We start from the raw sequence: 15,247 nt of genomic DNA on the forward strand, positions 1-15,247 counted from the left end.
TCCTTGAATAGAAATCGTGCTTCAGGGCTGCTGCCGCTTGGTTGGTAAATCTGCACTTATGCCACAGCCTAGAAATACAAAGTACCCCGCCTTAGAGCAGTTCAGTCTTTACTGCTTAAAGTGGGCAAAAGAAGGCGGGGAGGAGCTGTTGTTAAGGCATGATCGTCCACAATCATATCCGCCTTTGGTTGGTTCTACCAAGGGTCCTTGGGGCTGATAGCTTAGCAGGCGTCGTGGAGGAGTGAGAAGCACTCTGAATCACGGCAGTAATGACCCCTGAATGTCACAACAGCATCTTGTGCAGCTGGAGGAGAGCGTTTATTTTTACATTTTTAATGCACAGCGGAATTCAGAATGTATACACCTTCTCCTCCTCCATCTGGAGCTGGCATGTAATCAATATGAAGGGAGCTGCAGACTCCCTCCTGCCGTATATCTTACACTGGCCTGTCACTTCCCCCTGAGACTTCCCGTTAGCGGTGTCCTGAACAGAGATAAAGTGAGCAGAAATTGTAACTGACTGGTTTACCTAAGGTTGCACTCAACTGGAATTGGCTGTTCCATATGACGTCCTGTCCATGTCTTTGTTTTTGTATCAATTCAATAAGCCACCTTTGTCTTGCAATATCCTTTTAAAGGAAACATTTCCAGCTCCCGTCCTCAGTTTTTCAAGTCATTCCTTTTATTTTAAATGTTTAATTTAATCTGATGAACGATTTCAGACATCTTAGCTGCAGATCCAAATAGTAACCAAGCAGCAACCATCGTGTGTTAAAACTGAAGAAGCCAATGGGGAAGGACAAAGAACCGCAGTTCCTTGAGTGTCCACTTGAGGCTGGCTGCAAAAGCACAGGAATCCCCATTAGGTCCAATGTTAAGATGTCAATTTATAGCAGAAATTAACATGTTTACAGCCTGGTTCAAAAAGCCTCCATAGCTTGTTGTTTATAAGTCAAAACAGTATGGTCCCCTCCTGTACTAAGAGTTATTCATACATTTACATAATAAGGGGTGTGGTGGATTTCACTGACAGGTGGGCACACTGGAGATGTTTGCCAGGCGGCCATAGGTAGCCTCAATTCCACTTCTTTGCCTGTTACCGATTGAAAGTTGGTGGAGATAGCATTTCCATTGGAGCAGCTGTGGCTCATGTTGGGAGAGTCGGTCGTCTCTCAACCGGAAGGTAGGGGGTTTGATCCCCAGCTCCTGCAGCAACATGTCCGATGTGTCCTTAGGCAAGACACTAACACCAAGTTGCTCTCCCTGCTTCGTCTGCGGCGTATGAATAGGATTAGTTACTTCTGATGGACTCTTTACTCAGCAGCCTCTACCATCAGTGTGTGAATGGGTAGTTGCTTCCTGCGCTTTGAGTAGTCTGAAGACTAGAACTAAAAGCTCAAGTCTGTTTACCATTCGATTATGGAGACCTCCACTGTTGGGCTTCAAAAGTTGGGCTAACTTTACGTTAGGAGCAGTTCACTCTACAGATCCTCTTGACATATATTAATGCAGAGTTTCAGGGAAAATGCATATTTTTGAATGAAACCTGCTTTATTCATTTTTTCTTTATGTTTTAATCTCTCAATCAGAGAGTCTGTTTGTTTTGTAGAGCAGACAAAGCATTCAAATAATCCTCTATCCGTAATAATCCGGTTAGCAATGAATACTTTAGAGTTCCTTGCTATGGCCCGCCATGCTAATGGTCCTGCTCATCTCGGTTTACATTGATGTGCAGGGATACGACTGACAAAATGTCTTTTTGGAGCAGCCCCGACTATAAGAAGTACAAGAAACCCTCCCTGTTGAAGAAAAGAAATGTTAAGTATTTTTTTTCCAGTTCTAGCCACAGGGCAGCTCTTGTGTTATCTACCCAATGCCTGAGAGAGAGCGAGATGATAAAGAAAAAAAGGTTGGACAGGGACTGAGAGAATGGGGACATGAGAGATGACAGGAGCAAGGGAGGATGACAGACGAGTGGGACAGAGAAGGAGCAGGGCCCGCATGAGGATAGAATGTCAAAGAAGACAGAGCGAGGGCACAAGGGGAGTGGATGACGGGCTTGATAAGAAAGAACAAGAGGACTAACACAGTAAAAGACAGTGGCTGAGGAAGAGAGAGATGTACAGTAATACACAGGAGTGAGATGGCAGAGGGAGCAGAAGGAGGGGGGGGGGAGAATGTTGAAATAAAGCTAAAAGAGCTACAGCAAAGTGCTCCCCATGTAGAGGAGAACTGAAGCATGGTGAGTCACCTCTAGCTTCCCACCCTCATTCTCAGAGTAGCAGCTAATCACATGGTTCACCTTGTTCAAATGACAGCGAGGCTGCGGCTTTCTGGCAAATGTTCAGCTGCAATTTGACGACAACAGATTTCCATATAAAGACGATAGTTAACAATCACATGCAGGGTAGGAGAGCATTCTTGAATGATGTATTTATTTCAACGTCCAGATAAGAGATGGCTTAGAAGAAGAGTATTCTTAAAGTGAGGGGTGCGACCCCCAGGAGGATAGGGGGCAGGGGGCTACGGGTAGGGGCGTGTCTAGAGGGTGGTCTGGGCCCCCCTTGAAAACTGATTAGCCACCCTTGGTGCCACTCCCAAATTAAAGTTAAAGGACTGTTGTCTTGTAAAACTGAGTTGCGGGATTTGTGTAAAAATTAACTATTTGGGCTTTATTTAAATTTCAATGGGGCACATTTCCTTTTGGTTGTCTACTTTAAATTTGTTATGTTGACCACACATCTTCTGTTTGAGCTTCAAATCAGCAGCAAAGATTTACAGTAAAGGTTGTCACTCCGTTCTGTTACTTTTAAATTTAGAATTGTTAAGAATTTGAGAAACACTGCTTCAAAGTCTAATTCTATATGCTTTGTTGGTAAAGTGTCAAGTCTTTCTTAATCCATATTTTGGAAGGCTAGTTGTTTCTGCGTCATCCCTCAAGTGAATTATTAGTGACTTGTGTGCCTCACTTGGGTTCATTACCTTTTCAGAACTGCTCCAGTAGATTACATCAGCCAGCAGCTGCAAAACAGGCTCCAATGAAGTTTGGTTCCTTTGAAGAGTGGTGGTTGTTTTTTAATAATATATTAGGATCTTACCCTACAATAAAGGTATTTCTCTGTAAGGATGCTTTCTTTAAAGTTTCCAGAAACTACAAATTTCAATCAGATTTCTTAATGTAAAAAAAAAAAAAGCATTTCTAGAGGGAGCATTTTCTCACAAAGGTCATGTTGTAATCTTTACAGCCAGTGTCAAGGCTGCTGGCTGAAGCTTTCTACTGGAGCCATTTCAAATCGTTTTTTGCGCCTTTAAGATGTGTTGGCAAAGGGTTTTACCGAAATGAAGTTATCATTTCTGTAGGTGGTGCTCTCTTCTTTTTCTGTTCAGTCATAGTGGCTGAAAACTGTAAAATTCATCTTCCTAGATGCATGGGGATTTTTCTGATGGAAGAATCAGAAGGTCGTTGGGTCAAGGTTGCATCACTCCTTTCTTATGTCAGTAAGAAATAGAGAGAATAACTATCGAAAAAAAGGAAAGTGCCCTAAAAGCTGCAGCAGAAACAGGAGTAATAGCAAGTTTCCAGTTGCAGCTTCGCATCGATGCACCATCCTCTTCAACTTTTTTTTTTCTAAACAAGAGAGAAATGGCTTGTCTCAGATGAGCTGTGGTCGGTAATTACAAGCTGAACCAAGCCAAGCTGTGGAGTGGGCTGGGCTCAGGCCACGCTCGGCTTGCTAATGCACAGATCGGTTGTCGGGGGCTGAGGAATAATAGCTGTATGTGTAGGTGGAGAGGAGGGGAAGGGACGGCAGCTTGATACCACACTGTCGCCAGGTTGAACCCCTCCCCCTGGCTGTGAGGGACTAACATGGAGGAGGTGATGTCGGAGAGAGTCTGGATGGATGATGTAAGTGTACCGAACCTGCAGTGGAGGGGACATGAAAAAAAACAAACTGCAGCTGGATGGAGCTGTATCTTTCTCTTTCCACCGCTATCATTACGCTGTTATCTCTCACAGAGGAGGGGTGCCATATGGTTTTGTGAGGAGCTTCTATCTGGAACTCTTAGCAGCATGTCAGGGTGGGAGGGATGGCCCAGAATTCACCTCTTGTCAATACACTGCCTTGGTAATGTGCAGAACAGAACGTTGGACCATTTGCACGCACAGTCATTGTGCGTTTGTGGTCGCAAATCCTTCAGGCGCCTCAAGAATTTCTATAATGTGAATCTACAAACAAGGAACTCCCCCCCCCCCCCCCGTTCCATTTTCCTCTCTGCCGGAAAAAAAAAAATTGGGCAGGAGGAAGCCGAAGGAGGAAGCTGGTGCGGGTGGAGTGAGATGCTGACAAAGTCGATTATGAAGTGTTCCCGAGTTATCTCCTCGGCACAAGGCTCTCTTTGGTAATTAAGAGCATTTTGCCTTTTTTTTTAGTCCTCAGAAGTCGGGCTTGGTTTGGGGAGAACACTATGAATTAATTGCGTTTGACAATGAAGACGAGAGGCCAAATCCAGCATGAAGTTAGACTGAAAGCCTCGTGAGGCAGCTCGCAGCCCCGAGGTCGTTGAAGTCAGTCGAGGTCGGAGAGATTCTGACGGTTTTGACTCTTGAGATAGTAAATTGGATTAAATCACACGTGATTTTCTTTTTTTGATCTTATATCTGTATTCTGATCTTTTATCTCAGGTGAAGCTTTGGTTAGCTAGGTGCACTCTCTGTTTTTTTCATTCACTCCAGCTGTGCCTGTGTTGTATTTAGGCTATTTCATGCTCGGGGACCGTGAAATAACAGCAAAGTGTCCCTTCTTTCTCGCTGCCGAGCTGCTTTCCTCGCAGCAAGTTTTCTACTCATGAGCAAGCACGTTAAAATTCATGCAGTTCCCCCCCCTATTTCCCTCAAACATGGCTGTAATGGTGCGGGGAGATCAAATGAGAAAACAAGATAGTAACTCAGCGGGATGCAAAGCTCATCACGGTTCGGGTTTAGAGACAGACGGATTTGCTCCGATGGAAGAGAATCACTGAAATGAAGCTGGGGATCATGAAGAGCTGGATCTGGACCGGTGCCTGGCCTTGAGAGTTTGATCTGGGCTCTGGCCTCACACCAAGTGGGAGGTTTGATTGCTTTTGATTAGGGAATGGGGGGAGATCACACCAGTCCATTAAACCCTGAACATTAAACCTGGTTCTACAGCTCCATTCTGGGCCGCAGAGACCCGGGCATTGTAGTATTTCTCCTCCTCTTCCCTGCACTCGTGCAGCTCAGCTCGGAGCTGGATCGCCATGCTGTTGGAGAGCTGCAGCGGGGGTAGACTCCTCGCCAGAAGACGATATAATGCCCCAATTCTTTACGAAGCTTTATCCACTTCCATGTTCATCTGCTAAAAGGAGCAGCTCAGGGAATTGATTCTTGCTGGTTATTTGTAATCTTTATTTTCCAGAGGAGCTTCCTGATGAGATCAGAAAGCTGCAACACATTATTATTGTTCCCACAGAAATCGGATACACTGACATAGGGAGATGCTTGCCAGTTTTTTTCGGCAAATTCTGGCACTGACGGTCAAGAGGAAACAAAGGAGAGTGAGGGATAGGAAGGGCAGAGAGGGAGCAGTAAACTACGGATGACAGATCCGTCATGAGGCGTGAGCAAAAGGGGGACACATGAGCGCAAGTTTTTGGCTCTGGTAGAGCAGTTAAAAACTTTTGGCACTTTGATTTTTTACCCTCCATTGGCTCCCTGTAATGGCTGCCATTTTGGATTTAGTCGGCAGGCACAGAGTCGGACAGAGATGCTCACTCTGATCTGCTTCACACACGGCAGCCTAGATAAGGGCTCAGAGGGAGATCCAGTGCCACAGCACAGCTCTCCTCCAGGACACTGTCGCCGACGACGACTTCCATTATATTCCAGTGACAACAATTCTGATTTGTGAGTGACTACTTCTTGTATGCACGCGTCCTGCAATTAATGGCACAATTGTAGAACCAATGACCCCTGAGTGAAAGATGGGCAGGTTAACCTTGCTTGTTGATTTTGAATGGAATTGATAAGCAGTGGAGGAATTTGCAGAGGAGACCCACAGGGCTGATAGTTTTGCAGAAGATCCCCCCCGTGTCATAAAATCCCCAGAAAGTGGACACCCATAATCCCATACTTGTATCCTGGATCATTACAGGTTAAATGATCCAGGCAGTAACTCTCATTCAAAATGTTCATACACCCTTCATCCTGCATGGAAAATATCACAATGAAAAATACATTCAAGACTTGTTTCTCGCTGGTGAAAACAATAAATGTTAAAGGGACCTTCAAACACATTTTTGTGACAGTGATCCAAAGGCGTCACTTTGAATTTGGTGTTGAGTTATTTGCTTCGTTTTAACCCTCTGAGTTTTCCTGACATGGAAGTCGTGGCAGGGGGGGAGGGGGAAGAAGAAGAAGTTGGAGATTTGTTTCTTTTAGTACGATTTAGAACTTTGTTAGAATTTTTGTTAAGTTTTTTTTTTTGTCCCAAGGGTTTGCCGCAACCTGTCCAAGTTCTTCCAAAATTACCGACATCCAGGTCCAAATGTTAGACGTCATTTATAACAGGGTTATAACTGAGGGCTCTCAGAATTTGTTACCGGCTGTTTGAAAGCTGGTAAAGATTCAGATTTTTGGTCAATTCACGGAGAGCGGGAGGTGGGGGGTTGGGGAGTCGTTGCAGAAGCCCTCAGTGGTTAGTGTGGGTGGAGTTTGATTTGCTGTTAGGTGGTTAGATTCTGCTTAGAGGTTCATTTCTAGTCGCTTCCTTATCAGAGCAACGTATCACTTTAACCCTTTGAGATCGGAAATGTCCGCTAATCCCCTCATTAGCTTGCCTAATGTGTCCTAAACGTATCTTAGAAATGCTCTGCAGATGAGTATAAAATGTCTTAAACATTTGAAACATGAAATTAACAAAAAGCAAGCTTGCAAATCTTTCTTATCAAAGCCCCCATTTGAGGTTTGACGGGGACTAGTTGTTTGTTTCGTCTTCCTACTTTTCTCTCTCTGCTGTCGTCTGAATGATTCCATGCATGCTCATTTATAACTATAGAATAAAGAGAATAATACAGTTTCAAGCTCATTCTCTGCAGAGTTTCATAGCATGCACAAATCATCTTATAAGTGGGTAAGTCATTTTTTATTGATCCACTTTTTCATTCGACTTTCATCTCCCAAGTCTTCTGATTTGTGTCCCGGCCACTCTCCTCGGCTCCAAGCAGAGATCTCGGTTAACAGGAAGTGGAGATGAATGCCAGGATTATTTTGTTTCCATGAAATAAATATGCATGCCCTTCATTTATCCGGTTTGTGTGTCGCATGAATTCTTCATTTTGCTCGCGGCAACATATTTTATCTTCTTAATTCATCCTTCCATGTGTTATCGCACACAGTGCTGTCTCCAAGGAGACCACCGACGCTAATGAGCCGATGCTTGAAACGTTTTAGTTGTCATAATCTCAACACATGTCTCTTTTGCAAATTGCAAAAAATGTCTCAAATGTTACTTCTAATTCCTAGAACTTTTGACATTGAGATAAGCTACACCAATAGAATCCATTAAAAAAAAAAAACTTTCCTATTTTGCGTTTGTTGACATCTTATTAAAACTACCAGACTTCACAAATGAGCATCTAATTGCACGAGTCTGCAATGGAAGAAGCAATAATTAGCTTTATTAAAATGTCTTTCTAATTTATTTCATTTCTCCTTTTTTTTAAGAATCAACCACCTTCAGCAGCACAAACGCACGGCACAAGACAAAGACAGAGTTTGGGACATTCGGCACTCAAAGGGTTAAAGGATCATCACTTTGATGGGACCACATTCAACACTAGCCGAGCCTTAAATTGGGCAGAGAATAGCACCCTGAATGCAGACTGATTTCTACATAAAAAAAAAAAAAAAAGCTTCAACAGTCCCTTTAACTTTTAGTGAGTGTCATGGGTGAATCTTTTCCTTCAAATTCAGTGACGCTTTTTGTTGTTGTTGTTCTCATGGATGATTAAATATGGTCAGTGCAAATTAACATTCAGCCAACAAAAGACACAGGAAAGAAGCAGTAGGCCATTTTCATGTGGTCAGGTTATTAGGGGGTTATGTCGGGTTATTTGGAGGTTATTCCTCTGAAGAGATGCAGCCCCAGTTTCAGGTGCTTTGGATATGGTCCCCTTGACAGATAAATCTTGTTCTGCCAAATAAACATAGATTGGATTTTTTTGCCAATAGATTAACTTGGGTTTCAAATTCAGGCAGATTTATGATTGAATACAAAAGTCCAGATTTCCAGGTCGGTGTTCAGACACAGAGTTGTGATTGGTGGTGATTGTTGTTGGATTTTTTAGGGGGACTTACAGTTTTGTTAAAAGAGCCAAATCACATTCACCCTTGTTGAGTGGCACTGCACCTCTTCCAGAGTGGTGGTTAAAAGGTACGTTAGACGGTTAGATCATTAGTGGAGTTAAAGGGATTTTATTACCTTTGTCGAGTAGCCACTCGTCAACTACCCGACCGAGTCGGTATGGGATTCTTTGTCTAGCAATAGCCAGGCGCTCATTATCAAAGTTCCCTTTAAGAAATTTGGAAAAGACAAATTAGGAGAGGTTACAAAAAAGATCTGGAAGTTAAAAAAAAAGTTAGAAGTTAGAAGGGCAACATGGCAAATGTTTAGCAAGTTATGAACTTTAACTCAGCTTTAGTTAGGACAGGAAGAACTTGATGTGTTTTGGGGCTGGTTGGTTTGGTTAGACATGTTAACAGCAGTCGAGTTACCTTGAGTTTAAGTGTTTTTTTTAATGCAGTAGAAGTTAAACAGATTTATGAATTATTTAGATATAGCATGTTTGTAGAAATGCTAATGAGGTTATCTTAATCAGACACATAACCAGCAATCAGTGGGCAGCAGAATAACTACAGTGTGAATTAATAAAACAGGGGAAAAACATCTTAAAACACAACATTGTATTGACATTCAGATTACACAGCATCGAGACACAGTTCATGGTTGTTTCAAGGAAGACATTTTTTTTGTTCCCGTTGCACACAGAGTTCATGATGAGAAAATCACCACCTCCCAAATCAGACAACAGCATGTCATCACTCCACTCCTGCTCTCCTCCTTCAACCGTCGTGAAAGGGATTAAGTGAAACTGTCAGCACTCAGGTTCTCCGTCCCCCCCCGCCCCCCCACACACACATTAATTGAGCACTTCTCCGTGGCACTTGGCAATTAGCATCACTTCATCAGCATGTCAAAGAAGTTTCATCGGCGCTGTGCAAACTTATTATCCCTCACTTCACTTTAATCAACCTCGGGGTCATGCCGCGAACATCTCCAACACTGCCAATGGGGACGGGGGGGCTCGAATTAGGGGGAAGATGAGGGCTGATGTTGGCCGGGCTGGGGGTTTGATGAGGTCTAAGTTGGCGGCAAAGTCAAAGGCTTAATTAGGACTCATTGTCTATGTCAAAAGGCTAAAGTCAGAGCGCTATTACTGGTACAAAAATGGCAAAAAAAAACAGGGTCAGGGAATCCCCAGGTGGGGGGGGGGGAGAGGACACACTTCTGTGGGCGTTCCTCAAGAATTAGGAAAATGCTATTATCGCTATAATTCACTGGAAATGACCCAATTCATGACATGTACATGTGAGGAATTTCTACAAAGAATAGAATTCATTCAACTCTGAGTGTATGTAAACACAGTGTTTAGGTTTACTTATAATATAACCCATTTTCTTTGACACCTTGGTCCAAATTCTTCTTATGATGTCGGGGTCTAAATGACTTATGGGTACAGAAAGTTTCAGATTTCCACCAGCAGGCCACCACCAGATAAGAGCTATACGAGCTGCACTGTAATGTTTCAAAGAAATGACATTGACTCAAAGTGTTTGTTTTTTGCCTCCAAGTGTTTGACAACGTTAAAGAAAGGATCACTCCAGAAACAAACCTTCTTATTTAAGAATAATACCCCTTTTTTTTTTTATCCAAAACTGCCATCACAACGCTGCCTTCGAAGCTACCAGACTACACTGACAAAAACTAGAGCTGGGTATTGTCCACGACCTAACAATTCAATTAGATTTCAATTCTTTGGGTCACGATTCTGTTCGATTGAATATTGATCAATAAGCTTCGATATTGATTTAATAATACATACAGATGACAGGAATACCCAGATAACTAATCACAGTACCTTCTGATATGTGTTTAAGAAATTATGTCTGCATTGTTTGTAAAGGTTTAGAACAGACTGACTCAAAAATGTATTTTATCGATACATTATTCTTATAAGTACACAATTGTGCCTGACCTGAATCTGCAGCACCCCTAGTGGAGAGGGGTGTCATTACAGATAGAAAAAAATAAATCTCAGGATTTCCCTGAATCGATATTGAATTGGGAAAATAATAATTGCAATGCATTGATGAATCGATATTTTTAACCATCCCTAACAAAAACAGTTATTTCACTCTGCAGAACAAGTGAGATGCAGGTCTACTGCTTCCTTATCTGGTTAATTTTTGTATAGTTTTGGGTCTTTATTTTTTTGTACTGGTTGACTCATAACTCACAGAATAAAATAACACTAATGTATTATTATTATTATTATTAATATAAAAACACAAACATAATCAGTCCAGGAAGCGCCACACAATCAAAAGTTGAGTTTTTTGGGAGGTTAAATGACTATTTTGTAATTTTTCCGGTCAATGCAGGCAGGTTAAATCTGCAGAGAATGATGTACCAACAGTACAGTAGTTTCTGATAATATTAATAATATGAACATTATGAGATGCTTCAGGACAGTTGGTAGCAAGAAGCATATCCAGACGATGCAGTCCGATCACATTGCAGCCATTACAGTCAGTGCTGCTGTCTAAAGCAAATCTACACAAAACTCAATCAAAAAAATATACGAGAGAGTCTGAGGAAAAGCTGATGAAACCGCCAGCAGAGAATCCAGAATCTGTAAACTGAAGGAAGCAGGAGAGCTCTGAAGTACATCCTAACTAGTGTACTTTGATTTCGCCTCCCCCCCCTCTTCTCCGTGCTGCTGCAGTGATCTAAAATAGACCACCTCTCAGCTCTGCAGTACCTACTTCCACTCCCCAGGGGTCTCTCTACCCACGCCTGCCTGCCTGAGCAATAATGGCTCACACATGCTGAGGAGGAGTGCATGCGTGTGTGTAATGTATACAAGCAAATATGCTTATTTGAGTATTGTAAAAGAAGGGGATCACATCAGAAGAAGATGGTTAGAGCAGAAAGAAGAGATATAAGACAGAAGGGAATAAATGATGGCTGACAAATAGATGGATGGAGAAGCATATAGCAGGATGAGCATGGACGAGTAGGTAGTTCCAATGTACGTTATGAGTCAGTGTCATTCATATGCAGCACCTGTAGCTCTCTCTGTGTTTGCTGCGAGCTGACTCACAGCAGCAGGAAACGACAGACGAGGCGGTCAAATTGTGTGTTGTTTTGATCTTTCTATAATATATAATTGCCAGTAATGATGCTTTTCATTGCCTGCAATAATTCCTCAATTAACCCTGCAGGAGGTCGGGGGAAAAAATCAGAAAGGTGCAGCTTTTTTTTTTTTTTTTTTGCTTTTTTTCTAGCGACTTGGAACGGTCTGTGGTGCAGCAGCAAACTGTTCTAAATTAAGAGCATTTCATGTTAGCGGCACCAATTACATGCATGTGTTCCCACTGCACTTAAGATTGCTACTCTGCCTCCTGGAGAGGCGGTGCAGCAATTACAGCGCACCGCACACACACACACACACACACACACGCACCCGCGCACAAAAACACACACACACACACACACACACACAAGCCCCATTTTAGAGAAGCGGCATAGGCACTCTGCAGCAATCACTAAATTAAGGAAGGAGGGAGAGATCCTGTCGCTAGCACAGAGAGAGGAGAGGGGGGGAAAGAAAGAGTGAGGGGTGTGGTGGCTGGTGAGAAAAATGACACAGTGAAAGAGAAATAGTGGGAGGCTGCGGTTCTTAGTGAGATGAATCAATCCTGCGTGATCTTCTCCTGCTGCTGCAGCTGCTTCTCTCGTCCCCTAAATCCCGACTAAACCTCCTCCTTCCTGCTTTCTCGCCTTTAATCACAGTGAGGCAGCCACTTCTAGTGACTTCATCCTGCGAGGGCTCCATTTTATCATCAGAATAATTGTCATAAGAAGTAACTTGATTGATGTCCCTCTAGTGGCAGCTCTTAGACACTGCAGCCTCTCACACAGTTCCACCCCTCCTGCCTTCCCTCCTTTTTTCCCCTCTCATCACTCTTTTCTAAACCCTTTTCCTCGACTTACTCACTCATTCATTCCCTCCTTGCTTGCTCCCTTCCATCTTCTCTGCATGTCCTCTCCTCATTCTCAAACCATCCTTCATCCTTACTTCTTTCTGTCCTCTTTCTTACCTTCCTGCCAAAGTCCATTTTCTGTGCCCCGTTCTCTCCTCACACCTTCACTCCCTCTGAATCCCAACTCTCCCCTTCCCCATCATTTCTTCTTTCAACTTCGACACCCTTGTCCCTCCCTCCACTTCATGTCCCACTTTCCCCTCTTCCATCCTCCACAAGCTCTCGTATTTCTTCCCTCCTTCTTTGCCTATTCAAACTGTTTTACTTCTAATTTGAATCTTTTTTTTTCTACTTCATAAATTGACCTCACACACTCCCTGAAATCCCTCTTCTTGTTTTGTCAACCTGCCCCTCCATTTTGCCCTACTATCCTTATTAATTGCCCTGTACCAGTGACTGTATTACGAGGAGATTAAATGTGGCACAGGCACATGATCTGACTAAGTGTGTAGTGGGGACAGTAATAAATGCCGAGAGGGACGTGTGTGTGCATGCGTGTGTGTGTTTGTGTGTGTGTGTGTGTGTGTGTGTGTGTGTGTGTGTGTGTGTGTGTGTGTGTGTGTGTGTGTGTGTGTGTGTGTGTGTGTGTGTGTGTGTGTGTGTGTGTACAGTATGCTAATGTGTGTTATCCTGTCTTAAACACCGCTGAGTGAAGACATCCTCATCAACAACCAAAAGAACAAAGAAGAAAGGATGAAAAAAAAATCTCATTAAAGCAAAACGACGGACATGGAGGAGAAAAATGGGAAAAACGACAAGCGAAAATATTTGTAGAACAACAGGAAGAGAATCAAATCTTTGCTGGACTGGATTTTGTCACCCACACGACCGAAAATCTAAATTCCACTGCGTCCTTCTTGTTTGTTTGCATCTGTTTACTTTCCAATCCTAAGAGAAATAAGTCATTCTGAGTGAACCTCTGAAGCTCCCCCCCCCCCCCCCACCAGCTGAAGCCTGCTCTGCATGAGAATGGGGGGGGTGGGGGGGTGGATTAAACAGCTGGGCCTTTGTCTTCTCCCTTGCCGCCATTATCGCACTCGCTCTGCTCCCGAGACTATTCCCTTCGCTTGATGTGAAAGGCGGTGAAACAAAGCTATCGGACCTGACGCTGAAGGAAATCTGATATACAGGGGAAGGGGAAAATAAACCAAATAAATCAAATAGTGGCTAAGCAGCTGAGACAGATATTTCCTTGATGAAACATTTTTACTCTCAAACTACAACCTGAACTTGTGCATTTTGTTTCTGTGGTGGCCCACTGAGAGTCGACTCCAGAGAGGGGCGGAGCCAGGATCAAAACATCACGTCTGATATGAGCGTCAGAAGAACATGGTAGAACGCAGTGTTACAGTGGATATAGGGGAAATGATTTTAATACTATCATCAGACATTCAGGGCTATTTATAGGAGCTAGAATACATCGCAGAGAGGTGAAACTTCTTCAAGATCTTCAAGCAGTCCAGTTGTCTTTGGATCAAACTTCCAATCATTTTAAAGTGTCCCAATTGACGAGGAAGCACACAGACAATGGATACTGAAAATCTAGAGTAAAAAACTAATAATAAATAACTTGTTAACTACCGCTTAGCATCCTGGGTAACATTTACATTTGAGATTCAGAGATATGAAAGTTGTTTATTAATTTTGGATTCTAGCTCCTTAGCTCTCTTGTTTCATAGGTTCCTCTGAACTTGGTGGAGCCGGCCAGCTGCTATAGACCCCACCCACCCTCCTCATCCTTCTTCCTCAATCCCATTTTTCAAGCCCGTTTTGAAAGTTTCAGAAGACGGCTGTTCTACATGAGTCTGGTTTTGCTCAAGGCGTCTGCCTCTTAAAAGGACGATTTTTTTCTTGCCACTGTAACTTTGCTAAATGTTACTCAGTGCTCATGATGGATTCATGTTGGGTCTTTGTAATAAAGGTCATTTACCTGCTTTTTGTAAAGTGTCTTGAGATAACATTTGTTGATAACGTTCATCTTGAAGCAGCTGGCCATTGGTCTGACCTCAGCTTAAGGTTTGGTCTTTCAGATGAACGGATACAGACACTTCATTATTTTGGTAATTATTTACGACACCTGGAATTCTCTTATATGCAAACTGTTTACTTGTTGCACATACAGCAATAAAGCTGATGTAATCTGATTATGAGTAAATCAAACTAGCTTTTTGAAAAAAGGGTTTGAGCCACAAGCCAGCAGACGGTGTGTATGTAAACATCAGAGGCTGGTCATGTGTATATTTCCAGCCAGCCCGCCTGCGGCTCTGGACCCCCGTGAGGCTCAAAACGTCCACTCTGAAAACATTGGCGTTGCCTCCGATCTGTTCGCCAGACGCCTGTCTATCCCCCCAATGTACAGCGCCCGGAGCATCGACTGGATGAAGAGCCATGACGGGGTCTGTCCTGAGCAGGTATCACAGCTGCTGCGCTTGGGGGTGGGGGGGGGGGGGGGGGGGGGGGGGCAAGGGCACGCTGCCTGGCCTGTGACCGCAGGGACACAGCAAAGCAAGGTGGAGGACGAGCAGGAGAAGCTGTGTGGCGTGCTCCGAGTGTAGAGCGTCTGTATTCTAGTATCCTCATAATCCAGCATATGAATCACACGCTGTTCAGCCCCTCGCTCTCTGTCTCCTTCTGTGTCGGCGCACATGTGCACGTCGGCGTGAGCACATGTGAGCGTGTGCAGAGACTCTCCCGAGGAGCCAGCTGTATATCATGTAGCTCTGCGGGCAGCCAGATGCCCTTGTACAGGACACCCACATGAGAAATCCATCCACAAGAATGGAGATTACATTGGAGACGATTGGCTGGCGGCCATCGCTCGCTCTCTCTCTCCTCTCACAG

At 43.6% G+C, this 15,247-nt stretch overlaps 1 protein-coding gene across 6 annotated transcripts in view; it reads right to left on the reverse strand.

The window, feature by feature from the left end:
- nrxn2b (neurexin 2b) overlaps positions 1-15,247 on the reverse strand; it is a 784,571-nt gene that overhangs the window by 27,371 nt on the left and 741,953 nt on the right. For 5 of the 6 annotated variants that reach the window (XM_065950814.1, XM_065950811.1, XM_065950812.1 and 2 more), the window contains one exon: positions 8,502-8,591. The exons of the other annotated variant lie outside the window; for it this stretch is intronic. In XM_065950814.1, coding sequence (XP_065806886.1) covers positions 8,502-8,591 — 90 coding nt within the window. The remainder of the gene's footprint in view (positions 1-8,501; positions 8,592-15,247) is intronic. 6 annotated transcript variants of the gene reach the window in all.

The sequence above is a fragment of the Labrus bergylta genome, chromosome 22 (assembly GCF_963930695.1).
Source record: "Labrus bergylta chromosome 22, fLabBer1.1, whole genome shotgun sequence".
NCBI classification, from domain to species: Eukaryota; Metazoa; Chordata; class Actinopteri; order Labriformes; family Labridae; genus Labrus; species Labrus bergylta.